The 21,670-nt window shown below is 41.6% G+C and overlaps 2 protein-coding genes across 2 annotated transcripts; one reads left to right on the forward strand and one right to left on the reverse strand.

Moving 5' to 3' along the window:
• Positions 1 to 473: 473 nt before the first annotated feature.
• On the forward strand, positions 474 to 9,370 carry LOC125742122 (synaptogyrin-3-like). Its single transcript, XM_049013802.1, has 4 exons — positions 474 to 679; positions 4,452 to 4,686; positions 5,380 to 5,525; positions 7,968 to 9,370. Exons 1-4 carry the CDS (start codon positions 578 to 580, stop codon positions 8,169 to 8,171), a joined length of 687 nt encoding a protein of 228 aa, XP_048869759.1. The 5' UTR covers positions 474 to 577; the 3' UTR covers positions 8,172 to 9,370.
• Positions 9,371 to 12,021: 2,651 nt separating this feature from the next.
• On the reverse strand, positions 12,022 to 20,344 carry znf598 (zinc finger protein 598). Its single transcript, XM_049013801.1, has 12 exons — positions 20,035 to 20,344; positions 18,668 to 18,780; positions 18,436 to 18,565; positions 18,114 to 18,325; positions 17,759 to 17,976; positions 16,927 to 17,041; positions 16,662 to 16,840; positions 16,247 to 16,352; positions 14,406 to 15,190; positions 14,140 to 14,290; positions 13,739 to 13,883; positions 12,022 to 13,315 (listed from the first exon to the last, which is right to left on the reverse strand). The coding sequence occupies exons 1-12, from the start codon at positions 20,206 to 20,208 to the stop codon at positions 12,959 to 12,961; spliced, it is 2,685 nt and encodes an 894-aa protein (XP_048869758.1). The 5' UTR covers positions 20,209 to 20,344; the 3' UTR covers positions 12,022 to 12,958.
• Positions 20,345 to 21,670: the final 1,326 nt, after the last annotated feature.

The following is a 21,670-nucleotide window of genomic DNA, read 5'->3' on the forward strand; positions in this document are numbered from 1 at the left end:
CCTCAGAAACAGCCACCGTCCTGAGATTTTCATGTACTACAGTGTCTAGAGTTTACAGACAATAGCGTGATAGACTAAAAACATCCTGTTAGGGGCATTTATGTAACTGAAAACATAGAGTGAAGAGGTCAGAGGTGAGTGGCCAGACTGGCTAAAGAAACCAGGAAGGACATAAGTGCAAAAAGAGCACCTCGCTTTAACAGTGGTGTACTGAATGGATTCTCCTTAAACCCCGAAGGGCTTGTGGAAGCGAACGTTGGTGCTACCGGTACTAGCTAAGTACACCTAATAAAGTGGCCATTGAGGGTATATTGGCAATTTCCTAGTTTGATTCGTTTATTTCTTCATTTTTCGTAATATATTATAATAATAATCAATAATATTTTTTCCTCCTACATACAATTGCTCCATTTGTCGGTGAAATCGAGGTGCTGCGAGTCCGCGCACGCTGGAGCAGCACGCCACGCTCGTACGGTATGTTACGGGCGGCTGCCAGGCGGTGGGTGTGGACACGGCCGCCCATACCTACCGGAGCCCGGAGATTCAGCAGCATCTCCTCTGATCGGCGACAACAGAGATGGAAGGAGCGCGGTCCTTCGGAGCTGGGAGAGCCGGGGCTGCTTTCGACCCGGTGTCTTTTGTCAAACAGCCGCAGACTATCCTTAGAATATTGTCTTGGGTAAGCGCTTTTTAACTCTTTGCTGGATGCGCGATTTTAATTATCAAACGTGCCGAATTAATTACAGTGGGTAATAATGGGGGAACACATCCGTGACTAAAATAGCTAGCAGCAACATTTGCGATAGGTTTCGTATTTATATATTTTACGTACATTGAGAATGTACATATCCACTTAAGTTTAATGAAAGGTAAATTATTTATTTGCGCCTTTGTGTATATCATCAGAGGTAAAAATCGTGCCATATGTATCTTGTCTTTATATACCACAAATCAATTTTACAACAGTATGTATTATCTGACTAATGATTTATTGTAGTGTTTATTATTATTATTATTATTATTATTATAACTCGAATCTAACATGTTTACGCTTCAATGGCAAATTTTCCTATATGAAAATATAGTAAGCATAGATCATGTGGTGCTCCGTCTTATTTTTACCTATTTTTGCATCATCTGTTATGATATTTGGCTCTTTCGCGTATTGCATTTTCCATCAGCAGTTACCTCTCAATGAACGCTGCGAGTTACAGGTTTTTTTAAAAAGGATTTATGCGAATATTTCTCCTGAAAAAAATATATTATGATTATTCATTTTTTTTAAATCGCCACCATTAATTTGTACATGTTAGTGTTCACATTTATGGTTATAATATCATGTCGTTAAACCAGTTCATGTATAAAAGTCAGGGGGATATGAAAACCAAAAGCTTATTATACATCACCTTTCCGGCTTCCCTACGGTCATCATCGGCGGGTGAATATCTGTTTATTAACGTGGTCTCGTGATATTGCTTATCGATAGTAAATTCTCTCACATTTTAATTCGCCTCCATAATCTTGGAGTCCAATAACTCTTGTAATCTTGATCAGATTACATATTTCGGCATATGTCTGAGTGAAACAATCGCTACTGTGTGACCATCAATAGCGTGTGAGTGTGGTGGGCGTTACAACTGAGGACGGCATTTTCCGGTGAGATTTCCGAGGCGTCCGCTGTGACATGAAAAAAAGCCAGTTTTTAGCATTTTACAACAAGCCTTGATGTGTATTACACAGATTTAATAAATTATTAAAATTTAAGGTATTGATAAGAATAGCAGTTATAAAACAGTCAATTTTGCTTTCATAGTTACGACTAATAAATTTAATAGGTTATTAAAATATATATATATATATATATACATATAGGAAAATGATAGCAAACGACATTCAGAAATTCATTAATTCATTAACAAGCTGTCCTTTAGTATACAGCCCTAAACTATAGGGGCAGTTTCCCAGTGTTTCCGGCCTGTTCCTGCCGGATATTGTACTTTACTACATATGCTACATTTTTAAGGGAAGCTCTTGCTCAGCATGCTACTGCTAAATGTCCACTGACACTCACTAATTCACAGTAATTTACACGTAATATTACAGCATCTATCACATTTGACTGATTACGGCAAAAAATATGCTCCAAATTACGCAAGCCGTCTCAATTTCCTATGAATCTGTGTCAAGGCTGAGAGGCACTAAGTAATTAAGATACTGGTGAAATGCCTCGCGTGAACTGTATGGATTTGCGGATCACAAATACAGCCATGACCCGCTGGACAAGACTCCAACGACGAACGTGCTAAATTATGACTGCTGAAAATCAAATTATTTTTGTTTTTATCCCTCCTTCTACTATCAGGAACTGCATATGTTGGACTGCAGCAGATATCGGGTTTAAAATACCTTTACGTGAATCTGTAAATTAAAAGCAACTACAAATTACAACAAATAATCTTAATACTGAGGTCAGAGCTCAAACTGTTAAGTCTCAGAACTGCTGAGAGCCTATGAAACTAACTATATATGCCTTTCCCATATTTTTTAAGTCCAAAGGGAATTTCGACCATATAATTCTTACGTGCAGATAGGAGGAAACTGACAGAAGTCACATGACACGATATGACGTGTGCCCATTAATCTTGAACCTATACACGTCACAAGCAGTGTGATGTAATCAAAGCCACCCCTCCACTCTGTGTATCCAGAAATGATGCATTATATACCTTATCTTTTCAGGGCAATATGAGGTCTTTTGCCTTGGGTAAAATAACAGTGATGTGTAAATCATCTTAAATATAAATGGAACTGAAGCTGGTAGAATACAATTAGCTGAATATGTAGCTATATAAAAATAATATCTCAGTACAGTAAGACCTCAGCAACAAATATTTCCTAAACTCTGAAAGTAATTAGCAACTGTGACATATTGTGCAAAAATCTTTTTTAGCCACCAGAGAAATGTAATTCCCCCACAATGCAGTAAGAAAAAGTGGCATATGGACATTATTATTTTTAGATGTGTAACTTTGTCAGAGATAGTGATTCACTGTGTTATAAATTCTTGATGTGGTTTAGAGCACCATAGGAACTAGGTCTCCCATGGGAAGATGTCTGGTGGATCCTGTCATTTACAATCTGAAAAGGACTGGAATATGTAATGCTTTTGGGGTCTAAACTTCTAAATTTGACTGACACATACTACTCGCTTTGCTATTTTCGAGAACTCAAAAGGCATTTAAATACCTGGCAAAGATCTTTTACAAAGTACAGAGTAATAAAGTAAAGTAAAAACAAAGTAAAGTTTTTGGAAACTTCAGCTGCAATTCTGTCACCCATGTTCCTGACATAAGAGATACGATATGAATGATTATTTCATTCATAATGCCAAAGTCATGTTACCTAGTAGAGTAGAAGAGTATAAAGGAGTTTAGCATCTCTCACTTACAGTAATTAACCCCATTTTTTTAGGGTAAATGGCAGACATATTTTTGCTAGTGTGGTTTCACTTTTTTTTCGGTAGGACCGAATGCTTATGAATAGGCGTTATGTGAAAATAAAGCGGACTTGCTTAGTATTCTCTGTTTCTGCTGATTGGGAGCATCACTGAACCCCGCAAGCCCCCCTCTGGGCAGCAAATCATTGTGATGGCTGTTGTTCCCATGGCTACAGAGAAATCTCACTTGCGTCATTTAACGGAGTTCCAAGGCTAAAAACAGCGCCTCACAAATGTCATGCTCAGATAGCCTGGTCGGTTCGGGTATAACGGGCTGACCTTATTTGTCGTCTTTGTAGATGGCTTGTATTACAGACGCAAGAATTGTTCAATACTATATGAAATACAAACACACTTTGCAGCCCACTTCACAGCAGTTATTAGAATATTACTTCAAGTAGCACTGAAGAACTCTCTATAACTGTAGAATTTATATTATTGAAAATGTGGTGGGGAGGTGCAGTGGTGCAGTGGTTACCAGTGCTGCCTCTCACTTCTGAGAACAGGGTTCATGTTCTCCCTGTGTTGTTGTGGGATACCCCCCAGGTATTTGGGTGCCCCCCCTCCCCAGTCTAAAAACATGCTGAAGTTAATTGGTGTTAGTAAATTACACAGAGGTGTGTGAGTGCCCTGTGATGGGTTGGTGCCCCATCCTGGTTTGTTCCCTGCCTTTTTCCCTGCCCCATAGTCTCTGGGATTGACTTTGGACGTTCTGTAAGCCTGAATAGGACAAGTAGTTTCAGAAAATAATGCAGTGGGAATAATATACGTAGATCAGCAGCAAGATAAGTTTGAAAATTACCTGAGTGCATTATTAGTAATATTGCTCCATATTTTGAGGGTATTCCTACACTTCAAATATTTGCTTTATTATTTTGCATAGTACAAATAATCGAACGAATTATGTATGAGGCTGCATAAATGCTGAATGCAGTTTCCCCTGTGTCCTCTGCAGATATTCTCCATTGTAGTGTTTGGGTCCATAGTGAACGAAGGCTACATTAACATCGGAAGCGAAAGGCTGCACTGCATTTTCAACAAGAACAATGACGCGTGCAACTATGGGATTACCATTGGAGTCGTCGCATTTTTGGCGAGCTCGTTGTTCTTGATCTTGGACATTCACTTCCCACAAATCAGCAGCGTGAAAGACAGGAAGAAGGCGGTCCTCGTGGAGATAGTCTTCTCGGGTAATGCCGACAGACATTGCTGTACTGTATGCTTTGGATGTGTGGACAGATTCTGTAGAATGGTTTTCATTGTGGATTCCCATAGTTCTGAAATAAATAAGAGCTGATAAATTTCTCATTCGCGCTCTGACAATGAAGACACATTTGTCACATATTTCTGTGTTTAGCCTAAGACAGTGAAAATGTGGTTTAAGGTGTAAATGTGTGTTGCTTCCACGAATCAGGCACATTCCTGTAACTGAGCACAGATGAACAGGAGTGTTTTCTAGGAAGCTCATCCAGGAAGTACAGATATGAAAGATATAGATGCGATACGAGAAGATCACCTCCACCACAACTGGGTTCCATCAGGGAAGATATAGGACATACTTCTGAAATAATTAGCGGTTTAAATCCAACTTTCATCAGAAGACAAGTCAGAAAAGAAGGGCAGATTCATTTTTTTAAAATGAAAGGCAAATTGGAAAGTAATACACATGAAAAACGGCACTTCCTTACAGAATTTATGGCAGATAGATGAATATATTACTCTGTGGGCTACTTATTTGCATTTGAGGTGAATGCTACATGGAATATTTGCTGATGGAATGAGATGGTAGGTTATAGTCATTGCTCTGCATTGCTATGATTTATCAGTTTAATCAGATTTACCAGTAATGCTGCTTTCTGCTTCCTGCCTTCCTTCCATTGCAGGTTTTTGGACATTCATGTGGTTTGTAGGGTTCTGCTTCTTGGCCAATCAGTGGCAGCGCACCTCCCCCAAAGAACTGCCCCTGAACCAAGGGGCAGATGCGGCCCGGGCTGCCATCGCCTTCTCCTTCTTCTCCATCATCACTTGGGTTGGTAATCCTGATACTCAGAAAAGGGATGCTGGAGAAACAATAGAATCAAACGTGGTCAAGCTTGAGGTTTTAGGTCACTCAGTAGAGGGCAAGCCTGGAGCCCAGTCCAGGGCACACTGGGGAGGGGAGATTGTACACTATGGGGCAACTGAGAAACGGGCATCTTTAAAATATGGGAGGAACCTGGCATCCCTGGGAGATGCCCATACCTACATGCAGGGTTGGGGAGTAGCTAACTAAAAATAACAACGCTACTGACTTTACTTTCTTCAGTAGCTTACCAGCAACACAGATATTTTTAAAATGCTGCAGCTTTTCCAGTAACTATATATATTTTTTTATATTTTTGTAGCCTGGTAAAACGTGAGTGTATGACAGTTTCCACCCTACTGCCACCAACATGAGCTTCCCTGCGAGACGCCCATTCATTCATCTCATGCTCAGGCTACTGCCACAGTACAGTATACATTCATATCCGTTTGTGTCTCAGCTGCTTAAATAGTGATAAATAGGTTATAATAATAACAAACTAAGAAAACGCTGATGAAAAGGTTAAAACACCAAACAATATGACTGATGATATCATTTTATTATACAGTATACTATACATATGACAATTTTTGATATCAAATAAAGGGCTGACTTACGACCGGAACTGATCGCGGTCGTAAGTAAGTTGTGGACGACCTGTATTTTATTTCTCTCTTTACAAAAACGCGTATTTTCAGCGACCAGGTGTTTCTGATTGGTGTTTTTTGCTTGAATACTCCTGGGAATGGATGTTAAAGGGTTGAAAAATACTTCATGACAAATAATATTTTAGACAATCTCATTTAAATGCATAGGAGCACTGTAGTTCCTGGACAAATGATCAAAATCTCTTTTTTTGTTGTAACCTTTGTAATATTCACACAGGAATTGTGAAGTACTCCTGGTTTACACCATATGCAACTTTTTTTGAAACCTTACTGTGATTTGACATTACATTGTTAAAAAAATATTTTCATTTCAACTTTTAACATCATATTTCACATTGTTTATTATTCATTTGCTTTAAGAGAGTACAGCGCAAAAATTATAGTATTACCGGATGAAATAGCTCCGATGTAGCTAGCTACTTGTCCTCTATAACTTATACTATAGCTAACTACTACATTAAAATAGCTTGGCTGTAGCTTAGCTACTTTTAATCATAAGTAGCTTCTAGCTGGAAAAGCTACGGTTTAAAAGTAGCTTCCCCAACACCACCTACTTGTGGAGAACATACCATCTCCACACACAGAGCCCTAGGTGCGATTCAAACTCCCAGCCATAATAATCTAATAATCCAAAGTCTTGGAGGTCTTGGAAAACAGGTTTGGGTATTACGGTTAACCTCCAGTGTCATTACTGACTGCAGCCTAATCATGACACTGCCAGAGTGTGCTATCAATTAGCTGGTCCTGTTTTCTATGCTGTTTATAGCCTTAATTGAACAGCAGAGGTGCTGCATCAATTTATTTCAGACAGGAACAGAATGTGCACGTGAGAGGTCAGAAAAAAATTGAAAATGTATATTTCATTCTTGGAAATTTACAAACCCCTCCATGAAACCCTCAGTGTTCTGCGGCCTGGTGGAATATTAGTCACAGACTGGTACCAGTCCACAGGGTTGGGAATCTCTGCTGTAGTCGATTCAGTAGTGTTAGTTTTCCCTTCAGCCTAATGTATCTTAAAAATGCATGGTAACACTTCACTTGAGGGGGCACAAATAATATATTATATTATGCTATTACTTATGTATTAATTAACCACAAACTAAATCTTGGTTATGTACTGATCTCATGTTCGTTTGTCATTAATGAATCCTGACACATTTTTTATCTCAGGTTACTATATTTGTTACGATATCTGTTAATTCTGTAAACCTTTGTGAAATACTGAAGGAAGTACTGAAGGAAGAGGTAACGAATAACATAAGTGAAATACGAATCTCATGTTTCACTATCATTAATGAATTGTCACACATTTTACATTTATCTCTTAATTCTGTAAACCTTTATGAACTACTGAAGGAACAAGTGATGAGTAATACAAGTGAAATACTGATCTCATGTTTGTTCATCATTAATGAATCATGATGCATCTTATTTATAGCAACTATATTTGTTCAAGATTTGTACTTCAGTAGTAACTGAGTTACTACTAAGTATTTGTGCCCAATGCACTTTGAGGGTCATTTTAATTTACACATGCAATGAGGCCATAACTGATGAGGTCTCAATGAGAACATGAAATTCATATTTATAGCAGCCTTCTCCCTGCTAAGAATTCTAATCAATAAGTTTGTTCTGTACAGGAGATTACGGTCTTTGGAGGCAGGCTTGAGTCGATGCGGGTTATTATTATGGCTACTTGGAAAACTCATCTTTGACACTAATTTTACGAAATGTGTTGCAGGCCGGGCTGACAGTAAGGGCCGTGCAGAAGTACATGCTAGGCACAGACATGACCCTTTTCGCCACGGATCACTTTGACGGCAACCCGACCATACAGCCGTACCCCACTGGGACCGGCGTGGATGCCACCGACACCTACCAGAGTCCGCCGTTCACCGAGCACCTCGAGTCCAGCACGAAGGGCTATCAGGTGCCGACTTACTAGACAGCCGCCAACGTGTCCAAGCTGCTAGGAGAACATCAGAGGAAACATGCATCTTATCTGTGTGTGTTGCGGTGTTGGTGATCCATAAGGTTTGTTTCTTTATGTATCTGCCCTTCTGCTGACGCTGGGTAGCGTGATGGTGTTCGTAGGTAGTTGTGCCGTGACCTTCTGTGAACAGGAAGCAGTATGTCGGTTGTAACTTCATCTTCGTCCCGGTAGAACGGATGCTAAATAGGACCTTACTATTCCAGAGACTGCTACAGCTTGGATCAAGAGATGAGTGTAACACTACAGGTTCCCTCTGACTACCATTAGCAGGAGGTTTAATAACCAGTGATTTAGATATCAGAAAAGTCAAAGAAAGGGTGACATTGTTCTGTGGAAGTCAGACATGGAGGGCTCCTTCAATTAGGCGCCCCCCCTAGTATGTTTCCTTTTCCAAACCAGGAAATTGCTAAATCTGATTAAGTTAAATCCCATTTCTATCTGAAGATGAGGGATCTAAATATGATTATTTTTTATACCCTGACTGCATTGCATATGAACAGATTAGACAAGTGCCAATGAGCACGTCACTTTAATTTTCCAAATAGGGCAATCAAACATGAAGTCACAGTTTTGAAAAACCAAGCAAAAATGAACGAAACCCTTGTGTCGTAAAAAACGGTGCCTGTATATAACTTAAGGCTCTGCTAACAGCCAAGACTATTTAAAATCAGTACAGTGACATACATAAAGATACTGAAGTACTAAACTTCTGTGTTCTGTAAATTCAAGTCTTTCACAGTTATATCAAATACGAAACTGAGTTCATTAGGAACAATAACAAAAGTCTGTTACCAAAATAACAGTACTTGTGAAGCATTCCAGTGAAATATTCACTCGCATCGTCATTAAGTCATCAACCTTCGTCGTGTGACTGTTTATGATTCGTGAAATGCCTCGTTTTCAATGAGCCATTTTGCACATGTACACGTCTCGCTCCAGTGGGGGGCGCTAGCAAACTACTGCATCAAGACACTCCTTTGAAGATATAGCTGTTGTGTGTTTTATGACAATTTATATACTCCTCGTGATCAAAGCCAATGACATGTCCAGTGTGTAAAAGTATATGTAATTACAGTATTCTAGTTCTGTATAAAAGCAAAAAAAAAAAGTTTCCCTTACTATAGTACAGTAAAACCTCAGATTGCGAGCATTTATTCATTATGAAAACGTGCTTGTAATCCAAAGCACTTGTATATCAAAGTGAATTTTCTCATTAGAAATAATGGAAACTCAGATGATTCGTTCCCAACCCAAAAATATTCATATAAAAATGATTCATACAAAATATAAAGCTAAAATACATAAACAAAATAACCTGCACTTTACCTTTGAAATGAATCGTGGATGGTGTGAGGGAGATGAGAGAGAGGAGGAGGGTTATTTTGTAGGACAACTTTCACTACAACTAATGGAATCTCTGCTATCTGTTGGCTCACTGGAATCTTTTTCTATTTGTGCAACTTTAACAAGGAACCTATCAAATGACAGCTGCTTTTCCCTCCTTTTCGATTTCGCGGAAATGTGGACATTGCATTGCCGTTAAACAGATTCATCGCAAACACTGCTACACTGTTATTCAGGTGGTGCTTTTCTACTAAATTTTGACTATACGAGTGAGGCACGCCGACTGGGACCGAGCATTACCCACATTACCCACATTCCCACAGCAAGAGAGAGAGAGAAGAACCATCGGCTCAGTTATCACGTGACGCTTGGCAGGCAAACCGTATACGTAATACTCGTATTACAAGACCTTGCTCGCTTATCAAGTTAAAATTTATTTTAAAAAAATTTGCTCGCCTTGCAAAACACTCGCAAACCAAGTTACTCGCAATCCGAGGTTTTACTGTACTTAGAAATAGGCGCATGAGAGGAACAGGTACGCTCAAGATCATCAATTTCAGTGTAACTTTACAAATAAAAAATCCGTACTAATGTGATTGTAAGCACACAATGCCTACATTGCACCCTATCACCATGTTTCACTACTTCAAAGGGATCTTCTCAAAAGTTTACATTAGCTTAGTCGTCTAACACAAAGGAAAAGATTTAAGTGAACCAAAGCACTGAAGAATGTAACAACCTGACACTGCCAGTTACATATTTCTTAAAAGGGTAAGAAAGAAGTGATCATTTATATTGACGAGGGCTTGATCTTTGCCTTACACATTTCAGCATTACATAAACCACAAGCAGAACAAGACCAAAATTTGGGGCATTCTTACGAGATAATACATGCATAGTGGATAGAATGTAAAAAGATGACTTAGTTCAAAAACATTCAAGGCCAGGAACATCTGAAGACAGGGGTCATTACATGAGTAAAGACCAACTGTCATGCAAGAATGTTTAGGCCATATTGTTCAGTTAGGTGAGAATAAAGAGGAATATAATATAAAATAAATGCTTAGTAATTGGGTTTAGAAAAATGAGCATCTCTTCAGAGTGGGTTAGATACATATAATTTCCAACGCGAGTCTGAATCTTTTCACAAAGGATGAAGTAAAATGTTTACAATGGAACGCATTTGCAACTTTCGAGATAATCCCTGTAACAAGTAGGTGAGGGGGTGCTGAAATTCATATCAACGGTTCTTAGTGTAATCTATGGTAGCACATTGCTAACGTGTCTATGCTGTGAAATAGGATAATGTACACAAGTGATATTGATTGTTACTCAATATATCTTAATGAACTAACTGTTCATGGTCTTGTGTATCCTGTACCAATAATGAACCATTGTTATATACAGATATTTTACAGCATGGTTTTTGTTTCTTTTTTCGTTTGTTTTCCCTGGGTTTTTGTTTTTTCCTGTAAAAGTCACGCAGTATTGTTGGTCGTCTTATTGCATTTGTTTGAACTGCAATTGTCTTCTGAGGCGATAAGAATAAATATTTTTAAGAATGGGGGGAAAAAAAAACATCACATGATTCTCGAAGCACCCTAAAAATTACAAAATACACTTGAGGTTTTAGGCAACTCATTTCCCAGTGAAAGAGAACCACATTTACTAAAGGGGACAGCATAATTGACAGCATTAATAAATATAAAGTACAGGAACTTGAATATAGAAAGTGCTGAGCCTAATACTACAGTCTACTTATTATTGCCACCTTCCAGGATATCTGGAAGCCACCTTTTTTCTCCTTTTACTGAAGCACCTCATGCTAAATTTGGACAGTATGAACACAGCTGAAACACAGATGTCAAGGATGAAAATAACCCCCGCATATCAACTGTGAAATACTTTGAGTTTGAAGATGGTCACAGCGTCAAGAGTCAGTATGAAGAATCTGACAGAAAACCAAGTTTCAGCGGAGAAACTTCCACATGTACAAGGTCAGGCCAGTCTGGCTAAATTAAACGGACAGACTGTCAGTGGACTGACAGAAGCATGAAGGAACCGCCATGACATGCAGGACAGCCAGAGGCCAACGTCGCCTCAAGGAGAACCAGCAGCGATCGACAGAGCACTTCGCCAGCTCTGCAGTTTGGCAAAAACGAACAATTAAATTAACAGAGCAAAGACAACCAACAATAACAGTCCACATTACATTTACAGATTACAAAGGATGCAGGACAAAGAGTCCAATTCCAGGATAGAACCACAAACAATAGGAGAAAGATACAGAATGTGCAGAAATCCAAAAATCATCCTATAACAAATATTGCCATAATAATGAAGTAAGCAGCAGCCATGTGGCTTCCGGATCAGAAGAGTATAAAGATATGAGGTTGGAACAGAGAAAGCGCAATTAGAAGGTGTGTGTTTTTTTAAATGAAAAAAGACTCCATTCACATTGTTGATTATTTTTAAGGAAATTTTTACTCCTAGAAACTTTACTCCAAACAGCTCTTTAAAGCTACCAAATTAGTGTTCATCTGCTAACAAATGAACGTGCTATAACAGTTTGCACACATGGAATGGGAGTTTTTCTGATTCGTGAAATTCAGCTCAGGCCTAACTTGGACTTCGATCAGGCCTGCACACATGACTTGGGAATTCAGTACACATCCCCAAACTGCAGACAGGCAATAGATGGCCTCATCTGCCTTGAAGTGCACTGCTCTTGGTTAACCGGCAGTATGTTCACCTGTCATTTAACACAGATGACTCTGTATAGCATTCATTAAACCAATACATAACCCTGCTTTTTCAGTGCTAGAATAAGTCTATTAAACATTTTTGACTGTCTTTTAATCCCCCGGTACTTTTTTATTGAAATAGTAAGACTACAGCCGCACTGTTTTTGAATCTTTAGAAACGTTTACAAAACAAAGGAGAAAAAAAATTACTGCCTGCTACATTACTACTTCCCAGAAAAAAACCATCCAAAATTTGAAATATTAGATTATTATAATAATTTTAAATTTTTACATTTCTATAAGAAATAAGCAAAAGTTCAAGCTTCAAAGAACACCACCAGTAATAATTTAACAATTCCAAGCAGATATTAATTGCCTTCTGGGAAACAACTCCTAGCTGTGAAACAATTCAGTAGATCCAAAATCAGCAGTGACCTTTTCGGACAGGTTTGCAGTCGTTCTTAATTGGCATCCATTCATTTATATCAGCTTCCTCCTTCCAGATCACCTCATACCAGACAGCATGTCTTACTGCTGTATTTCAGGGATGTGCACCATCTCCAGGTTATTCACTAAAACACCGCTTGTTTTCCTACAATGCGGAGATTCTGGGATGTTGGCTAGCTTCTGATTATAGCCATCTACCATGGGTTAACTGATGATCTTGCTGATGGCCTGCAGAGATGGGAAGTCATCATCGTTCATGTGCAGAGTCTTATGGGCAGTAAAGTCCTTCTGGGCCACGACCTGCCTACAGGTGGGACAGACCTGGCAGTCGAGCTCCAGACTGCTGTTGCCGGAACCGGTCTGCCAGGCGCTCTTCTTGTTTTTCTTATGTTTGCTACTGGACTGCTTCTCCAGGGCCTTGAAATCCCCGTGAGCGGCAAGGAGCTCCCTCTGCTTCTCGGTGTCTGGGAGGAGCACCAGGAGCTCATTGAAGATCCTCTTGAAGTTCTCCCCCAGGAGATCCCGACAGCTCTGGTGGTACTGTGCTGCAGAGATGACGCCCTGCAAGACCAACAACAGCGGTCACCCACTCCGGCCACCCACTTGAATACACTCTAATGAGGTATGTGACAAGGTGATGCTGGCAGCAAGCAAGAAGGATGCTTTAGTGTATGACAAAGCCTTGATTCCCCAACACTGCATATAACAGCAAAACAATCAAGGAATTAATTAATAAAAAAAGGAGTATTGTATCATGGGAATATACATACATAAAGACGAATCGTGTGCATGACAAAAACATTATGAACAAACACTTCAAAACCAGATTTTTAAAAGCCAAAGTTTAGTTTTTCAGGATATCATTTTGTCAATCCACTTTCAAGTTTTAGAAGCTACAAGTACAATAGTTCTTGCACACACAAACAATCTGCTCTTCAGAACCGCTGATCGCTAAGGTTTCCCACACTCCGCTGAGTTAATTACCTGTCTGAACTGTATTGAATACGTTTTAAATTCATTGAACTTAGATGCATCATTCAGGAGAAAATTTTTTATTGATTGTATCAGGTCCATGTTTCTTTCCTGGAAATTCTCTGGTCTGAGGTAGGTCCTTGGTGACTGCGCTGATCTAAAAAATACGATAAAAACAAATCAAAAGACAATAGATCCTGAGCAAAAACAATATAACAAAAAGTTCTCTGTATAACAAATGTTCTGTAGTACTGAACTGTAGAAGTACATGCTGTAAGAAAATGCGTCACTTTAGCTTTAGAGATGACTCGTTACTAGGACTCGATGATGGGCGCGGCAGGAACTTGGTAGGAATGGGTACTCTAAAGGTCATTTTAAAAATCTGTAAGCAGATCGAAAGTATGTTCACTGACTCATTAGCTGCCGGGACTGCAGGATCGACATTGGCGTTCAAAGGGATTCCGGTGAATCCGGGAGGAGGCTTGCTGGGAGGGGCTGCTAATCCAGGGGGAGGGGGCGGCACACCATTCTGGGAGCCACTCAATGGGAATGTACTTTTGAACCCTGTAAGGACAAATACGCACCTTTTATCACAGAATGCTCCATCATAATTTAGCAAAATCACGAGTACAAGTGCCTTCCCACCAAAGGACCCAGAGCATTGGTTCGGACTAGTTACCTGGAGGTGGCAGCTTTTTTGGTATCAAAGCAGGGAAGTCTTCTTCTCCGGGAAGCAGACAGGGATCGGATACAGGATGCTTTTCCAGTCCAGGAGGTTCTTTCGGAACACAATTGGGTTTCTCTGAAGGCTTGTCTATGTGCCCATTAAAGAAAGGGCTGGCTTTTGGGGCTGTTGCTGGTTTGGGAGGGATAAGTGCCGGGGGCTGGTTAGCCTCTGGAACATTCTCCTTCTGGGCTGCGCTGGAAACGGAGTCCCCAGGGGGACGGCTCCCAGGTGGGGGGGGCACAGGCTGCTTCTTCCTCTTGTTCACCTTGGAGCTCTGCTGAGAGGTACCTGTCAGCAGCGACGAGATGTCCAACATGGTGGGCACGCTGCGGATGTCCTGAGCGCTTCTGCCGGGCTCATCATCCTCCTCAGATGATGGGGACCTGACTCTGGCTGGAGCTTTACCCCCACCTGTTTGGGGCTTCCTAAGCTGAGAGGTGGCAGAAGAGGGTGGGGGGCGGCTGGCAGGGGAGGAGAATGCCGGCCCGAGCACAGGGGTCGGCTTTGAAGGCTGCACGACATTCTTGTTGCCACACTGGGACCAGGCCGAGGTCGCGCTGCCCACAGGCTTCTGGAGACTGATTTTGGGGACTAGTGCCGGGAAGTCCTCCTCCTGGAAGGCAGAAGGTTTCCGGGCCTGCGCAGTGTACGCTGGAGTCATGAGGGGGGATGGGGATGAGCCAGACAGACGGGGGAAATCGGCATCCTGCAGCTTCATGCCGGCTGGCTTTGTCAAGCTGGGTGCAGAGAAACAGAAGAGGTTGTTTCGGGGGACATCTTTCAACATCTTTGAACATGATCTCGTTACAAAGCCCCATCGCGGCTGACAGCAGTCAGATTTAGAATCTGTGTCAAATGGTTTTACAGCAGAACTCCCTTCTTCATTAACAACTCAATATACGAACAAAGTTCTCTCTAAAACAAAAATTGTCCAGTACAGCGTCCAATCAGAAAAATAAAGTATTTGGCGTTTATTCTCAGGACAGGAAATCTGAACATATCCATTATAAAAAGTGACAAGCCGCATGACAAATTCATCATTTATTAATGCTAAAATGTAAAAAAATATACCATTTTCCAGGTACAAATATGGCATATTTCAATAACATAAGCAAGTACATTTCAAACACAGCCTTGTATTCCCAGAAATGAGACTAACACAAGCCCAAGTTATAAAAATGTTGTTAGAAAGAGTGACATCCAGTGATACACCATTGGTGCTCGCGGCCAGTAAGCTAAGATGGTGAATGACACCAAATGCAAATTCAAGCCTATTAACAGTACAAAGTCTGGACACACCTGATTTGAGTGCTTTTCACTCTATTTTAGCCATGTTATTCACTTTATAGTAAAACGCATTGAGGCAATGAAGTAATCGACATCTCAAAACTTTTCTCAAATTTTAGATTCTTCAAAATAGTTCAGTCCTGAAGAACTTTCCTACTTTGATCAAAATAATCCCAAACCAGCTCTATAGGGATCAGGTCAGGGGATTGTGGGCCAGGTCATCCATCACAGCACCCCATCTCTGTCCATGTTAAGAAGATAATACTTACTATACAACCTTAATGTGTGTTCAGGGTCATCTTCTTGTTGTGAAAAACAGACAATTTTCAGTAGGTGTGTCCAGATTTTTGACTGGGACATTATACAGTGTGAAATGTCGCGAAGGTTGCAAATGAGTCAGCATTGCATTATTTCTAAGCCGTCACTCACAGGCGCTGTATTTAACAGGCCCCAGCCTACACTGCGATGAGGACAGAGCTGTGACAGGCACTTTGCAGAGGGGTTACCTTGTAGCGGCTGGGGGTGTGTTTGCAGCCGGAATTGCTAAAAGCGGGAAGTCTTCTCCTTTCTGGAGATCCTTGGGGCCAGCAGGCTGACCAACATCCTTGGAGGCTGAATGAGCCAAAGTGTAGCGTGATCACTTTGCCTCCGATACCAGAAGCCCACTGGCTGCACCACAGACACCATACATTTGTCTACGTGTGCTGACTGAACAGCAGATTTCTAAAACTCATTCAGTCCACAAGATGTTCGCTAAAAAACATTTGACGAGGAAGCCTGACTTTAGGTCATTGGCAGTCTCATCCTAAAAATAATGAAAAATGGACTGAGTTTCGGAAAATTGCTCTTCACTTCTGCAAAATGTCAAACGCTATCTTTCACTCTGAAAACAAACATTTTCAAACAGGCGTAAAGGGTTACTTAGAGATTCCCCAGGTGGCCTGGCTGCCCTCTTGTTGTTTCGGGTCTCCTCCACGTCCATCAGCTCCTCTTTCCGTGCCTTGGGCGCCTCTCGTTCTGAGGCCTGTCTCCTCTCCTCCTGTTTACGTGCGGCGATGGAGGCTCTCACGGCAGCAGCGATGTCTCGGTCTTCCTCTTCCCTGAAATGACAGGGTGTGGGGTGACACGCTGTCACCAGGTGGCGAGGGGAAAGGTCACGTGGGTTGGGGCCTGTCGGCAGCCATACCTGTCGTATCTCCAGCTCACTCTCCGGTTCTGTGGGGCCCCTCGAGCCCCACCCCGCCCCGATCTCCCCTGCCGGTTGAAGCGATCCACTTCTTCGTAATCTTCCCCTCCGATACCTCAGGTGAGACACATCACAACACTGAGCCAAGCGGTTTTAATGCTTCTCACCATGGTATAACCCAAAGTCCTCATTCTGCTGTGATATTTGCAGCACCTTTAACTCAGCACTAGTAGGGCAGAACATTTAAGCCAAATATTACAGATGCAGAGCATGTAAAATTTGCCTCACTTGTCCTTTTTGGACACTCATGCACATCATGTACTAGCACTCCAGCACAGACTCTATGGCCAACAGATTCTCAATCTGCATCCGCATTTTGAAAGTATGACACGCAATTACAATGACCTTTAAACCGGAATGCAGCTCACTGATACACAAATAACAAAGAGAAAGGGAGGAAGGGAAACAACCTGGACCAAAATGATGTCATCTCAGGATTACACGGTTTCTTTACGTTAAGAAAGATAAGAGGTCTCCAGAAAGAACATGCAGTATGCAAATGTACAACTACAAACACTACCTGCATAGCTAATATGAACATTACACACAACAATATGTAACAAACAAAATTAATTCTTGCTTTATTATGTAATTATTTGTACATTTGTTTACTTAAAACTTACGATTTCAATAAAACTTACTCCATGTCATTAACAAGGAAAAATGGGTCAATTAATTGCAATATGTGGTGTCTGTTCTCATCACCCAATCTCTAAGTATTAGTCACAAACTTCCTAAAATATCCGCTCCAAAAACAAGTAAACTCCTTCACCTTCATTCCTTCTTGGATGCCTTGGTGCGTAGTTGAACTGCAGGTCAATCTGCCGATTCTGCCGAGCCTCGGCCCGGTTCTTGCTGTGGGCGGCTGCCTTGTGGGCCTTGTAGTCGATCTCAGTGCGGAAGGCGTGGGTGAACTGCTCAGTGCTGCAGCGGCCCTCCTCGCACAGGAAGTGGCTCTCACGGAAGTGGTCGCGCAAGTATGGATAATCGCTGCAAGAGCAACAATCAGACGCTGTTTACACTGTCTGGGGCATTTACAACACAGTACATTTTCCTCCAAATATAAAGCCTGAAATAAACTCACGCACAAACAGGCTTCTCCAATTAAGGCATTCATTTCACATTACCTGTAATACTCCTGAGCTCCGTCAGAGTCGCAGAAGTGACAGAAATAGTGATCTCTGCGCAGGTGCTTCAGTAACTCATCGTTGTCCAGGTACCGATCATCACAGAATTTACACAGAGGGTGTCCCCGGTGCGAGGTGTCATCGGGGTCGCCCTGCGTTCGGTGTCGTGCCAGGTCCTTCCGATTGTACCACTTTCGTTCGTGGGAGAATATCTGCAAGGAGCAGGATGTGAGAGGAGTAAGATTTGAGAAGGATGCCAGCGGCCATTCACATGACAGAGGACAGACTTAAAAAGCAGCATTTAGATGCTGGGATGAGCTACCTTTAAATGTTTCGCACACAGTTTGCAGCAAAACAGCTCATGCTGTTTCCTCATGTGATATTCCAGTTCCTCAAAAGTAGCGAACACCCTCGGTTCTGGACACTGGGGACATTCAGACTGCAAGATCCTCCTAGATGTCATGGATTACATAAGAGAAATATGATGGAAATATACAGGACACGCTATAATTGCGTAGCACTAAAATCGTGCAAAGAAACATGGCTGGACCTACCTGAACTGTGAGTACGTCTTGCCATCACAGAAATAAATGTCATATTTCCTCTCACATGAAAATCGCCTGGTGTCAATGGCAGCAAAAGGTTCAAGCTTCTTGATGAAAACAACCTAGAAAAAAAGAAGTCTCAACATTTAACAGCGCACCGGATAACAGAGATGCTTTTGAGGATGGGCATGTGATGCCAGCAGTAAAATATTTTCATCAACTACTCAACAGGCAATTTGGAAAAGCAATATTTATTTATTACTTTCCCCTGAGTTACTTCGAGGTATTTTCAAATTGGAAAATATCAACTAAAGGTGCCAATACTAATAAATATATTATTAAAGAGACAAACTGATTAAAAAGCCTGCTAGTGTGTATCAGGTCAGATTGTTTAATGAGTTATACAGATTTACATCTCAAGCTATAGATTAATATCCTAATCTAGCCCCAAATTCCGAGCCCACTGATGCACCGTCCCCATATGGTCGTGCTAACTCTTGGCATTTCTCCTGAATACAGGACGACTGCACGACCCTGCACGCCTGTCAAAGGCTACGCAACTCGCATGGCCAAGCCAGAAAAGTGCCGATCAGAATCACACACACACACACACACACACACACACACACACACACACACACACACACACACACACACACACACACACACACACACAAAATGAAGGAAAGCCCACACGGGAGATACTTTGCCTCATAAGACAGGAGTGGGCAGACGTACTTCCTAATTTTTATGTGTGTAAGAATTGCAGGCATGCAGCGACCTATATCCGAGATCAGCTGTTAAGACAGGCAGCGATGACAGGCTACCAACAGATCTGTCATACCTACTCCCGCTACGGAAGGAACCCAACATTAAAATTAAAGTTAATAATGAAACCAACAATAACAAAATGCGGTTTAAGATGGTGATTTACAATCACTACAGAACACCAATAAATCTGACGGTGATTAGAAACGTACGCAGAAAAATGAAGCGGCCGGCAACCGGCCGCCCGCCTCGCCCTTCGCCTCGCGTCTGCATTTATAAATAACCGTTTACCACATTAATGACGAACATTAACTAAGAAAACTTCAATCTTGCCAACGTCAAGCCACTACAAAAAAACAAACCGTTTTATTTTAAAAAAAAAAAAAAAAGGGACACCGACCAGTGAAACAAAATACTACCAGTCACATTATTTTTCAATAACATAAATAAGTATAAAGTACAATAACAGTATGTGACCAATGTATGACAAGTAGTACAATACTAAACTAGCTAGTTAGCTAGCTATCTGACTTAGTTAGTTGGCTAAGCGGCTAGTGGCCTACACGGCCGCGCAAGCTCCGGGCTGTAGTTGCAGGAAGTTAGGGCACCTTGTCAAGCTCCTCCCGGCAGACGGCGCAGTACTTCTGCTCGCAGAGCACCCTCATCTTGGTGGAGCACTGGTAGCACACCGGGTGGTCACATTTTCCCAAGGCGTAAATGTCGACGTCTTGGCAGCAGAGCACACAGGTCCTTTCGGCCTCCTTGAGGGACTTTGCTTCCATATCTGTACCGCAGTAAAGGCTCCTATCGGGTTCGTATGTGCAGGAGCAGCTGGCTAATGCTGCTAGGAGAGCCGACAGTCCACCACGCCGCTAAGCTCTCGCGTTACGTAACAACAGCCGCCACCAAGAGTACCAGTCCCCCTCCTGCAGCGCCCCTTGCGGCGCTCAGGCGCTAAAACACCTTCACACAATTCCCCGGCTTCCGAGCCTTGAGCGGTCATACTTCACGCACTGGTGTTAGTCGGAAAGGCAAGACCGATTACACATTGGACCAGCACGCCTTGCGCGACGCCGTGTGTATCTGTAAATAATTTCAATGAATATATTTATTCAAGTATTTATGTTGCAAGTAGCAGTTACGGAAACTGTGCAATGCTTAGGCTGCAATGTGCATGTTTTTGATCCTGTGTGCCAATGATTCATTGACTGAGTCTGTCGAGTGAAATTTTGACTTCCGTTGGCTAACAGTCCCGCTGGAAAGGCAGATTTTGGGTAGCTTGTGATGATAAAGATTAATTTAATCTTTCTAAACAAACAGTAATATTCATAATACTAATCGGAAGTGCTACACACTCACTGCAACATTTTCAAGCTCCAGGTAAGATATACGTCGCTATTGCAACTTTACTCCATAAAATTTCCTTGGTATAATGCATAGGTGATCTTCATGGAATTAATGGCACATAATCATTAATTTGATGCTTTATGTTATTAAAATATTCATTGATCCATCTTCTGAACCACTCGTCCTGTTCAGGGTTCAGGGCCTGTCCAAGACTGGGAATAACCCAGGAGGGGGTACCACCCATTGCAGGGCACACTCACACACCATTCACTCACATATTGAGGCTTACAGGAAATATGGGTACTCCAAAAAGCCTCAGCATGTTTTTGTACTGTGGGGGGAAGCCAGATTATCTAAAGGAAACTGCATGACAACACGGTGAGAGCATGCAATCATCATATGCATGGAACCCTCCCAGAGACTTGAATCCAGACCACTGTGCCACCATGTCACCCCCATTAAATATAATTAAATAAATAAATAGCATCCTATGCAAATTAATACAGAACATATGCCCGCCAAATATCTCTTCTGCTTGATGTTAACCAGACACGGACGTTTCAGAACCAGAAAGTAAAAATCCAAACCGGGATTTTGTTTTAACCAACCAGTTGAGTACTCTGTGACTCTCTAATGCTCACCTGGTTGGTTTTTACTTTCTGGACCTGAAATGTCCGTTTCTGATGCCAATGCTATCAAAACTGCATAGATCGTGCCGAGCAGAGCCGGTCAACCTTACAGCGACATAGGTGGCCACCTGGGGCGCCATCTCCTGATGGGGCAGTGACTTAGCCAACGGCTGGGTTCACGGCAGTGCATATGGGCTTCGAACTCCACTGGTATCGTGCAGAGCCGTAGGCCATAAAACGCCATGAATTACATTTATAATCTTATCAC

This window comes from Brienomyrus brachyistius, chromosome 5, assembly GCF_023856365.1.
Source record: "Brienomyrus brachyistius isolate T26 chromosome 5, BBRACH_0.4, whole genome shotgun sequence".
NCBI classification, from domain to species: Eukaryota; Metazoa; Chordata; class Actinopteri; order Osteoglossiformes; family Mormyridae; genus Brienomyrus; species Brienomyrus brachyistius.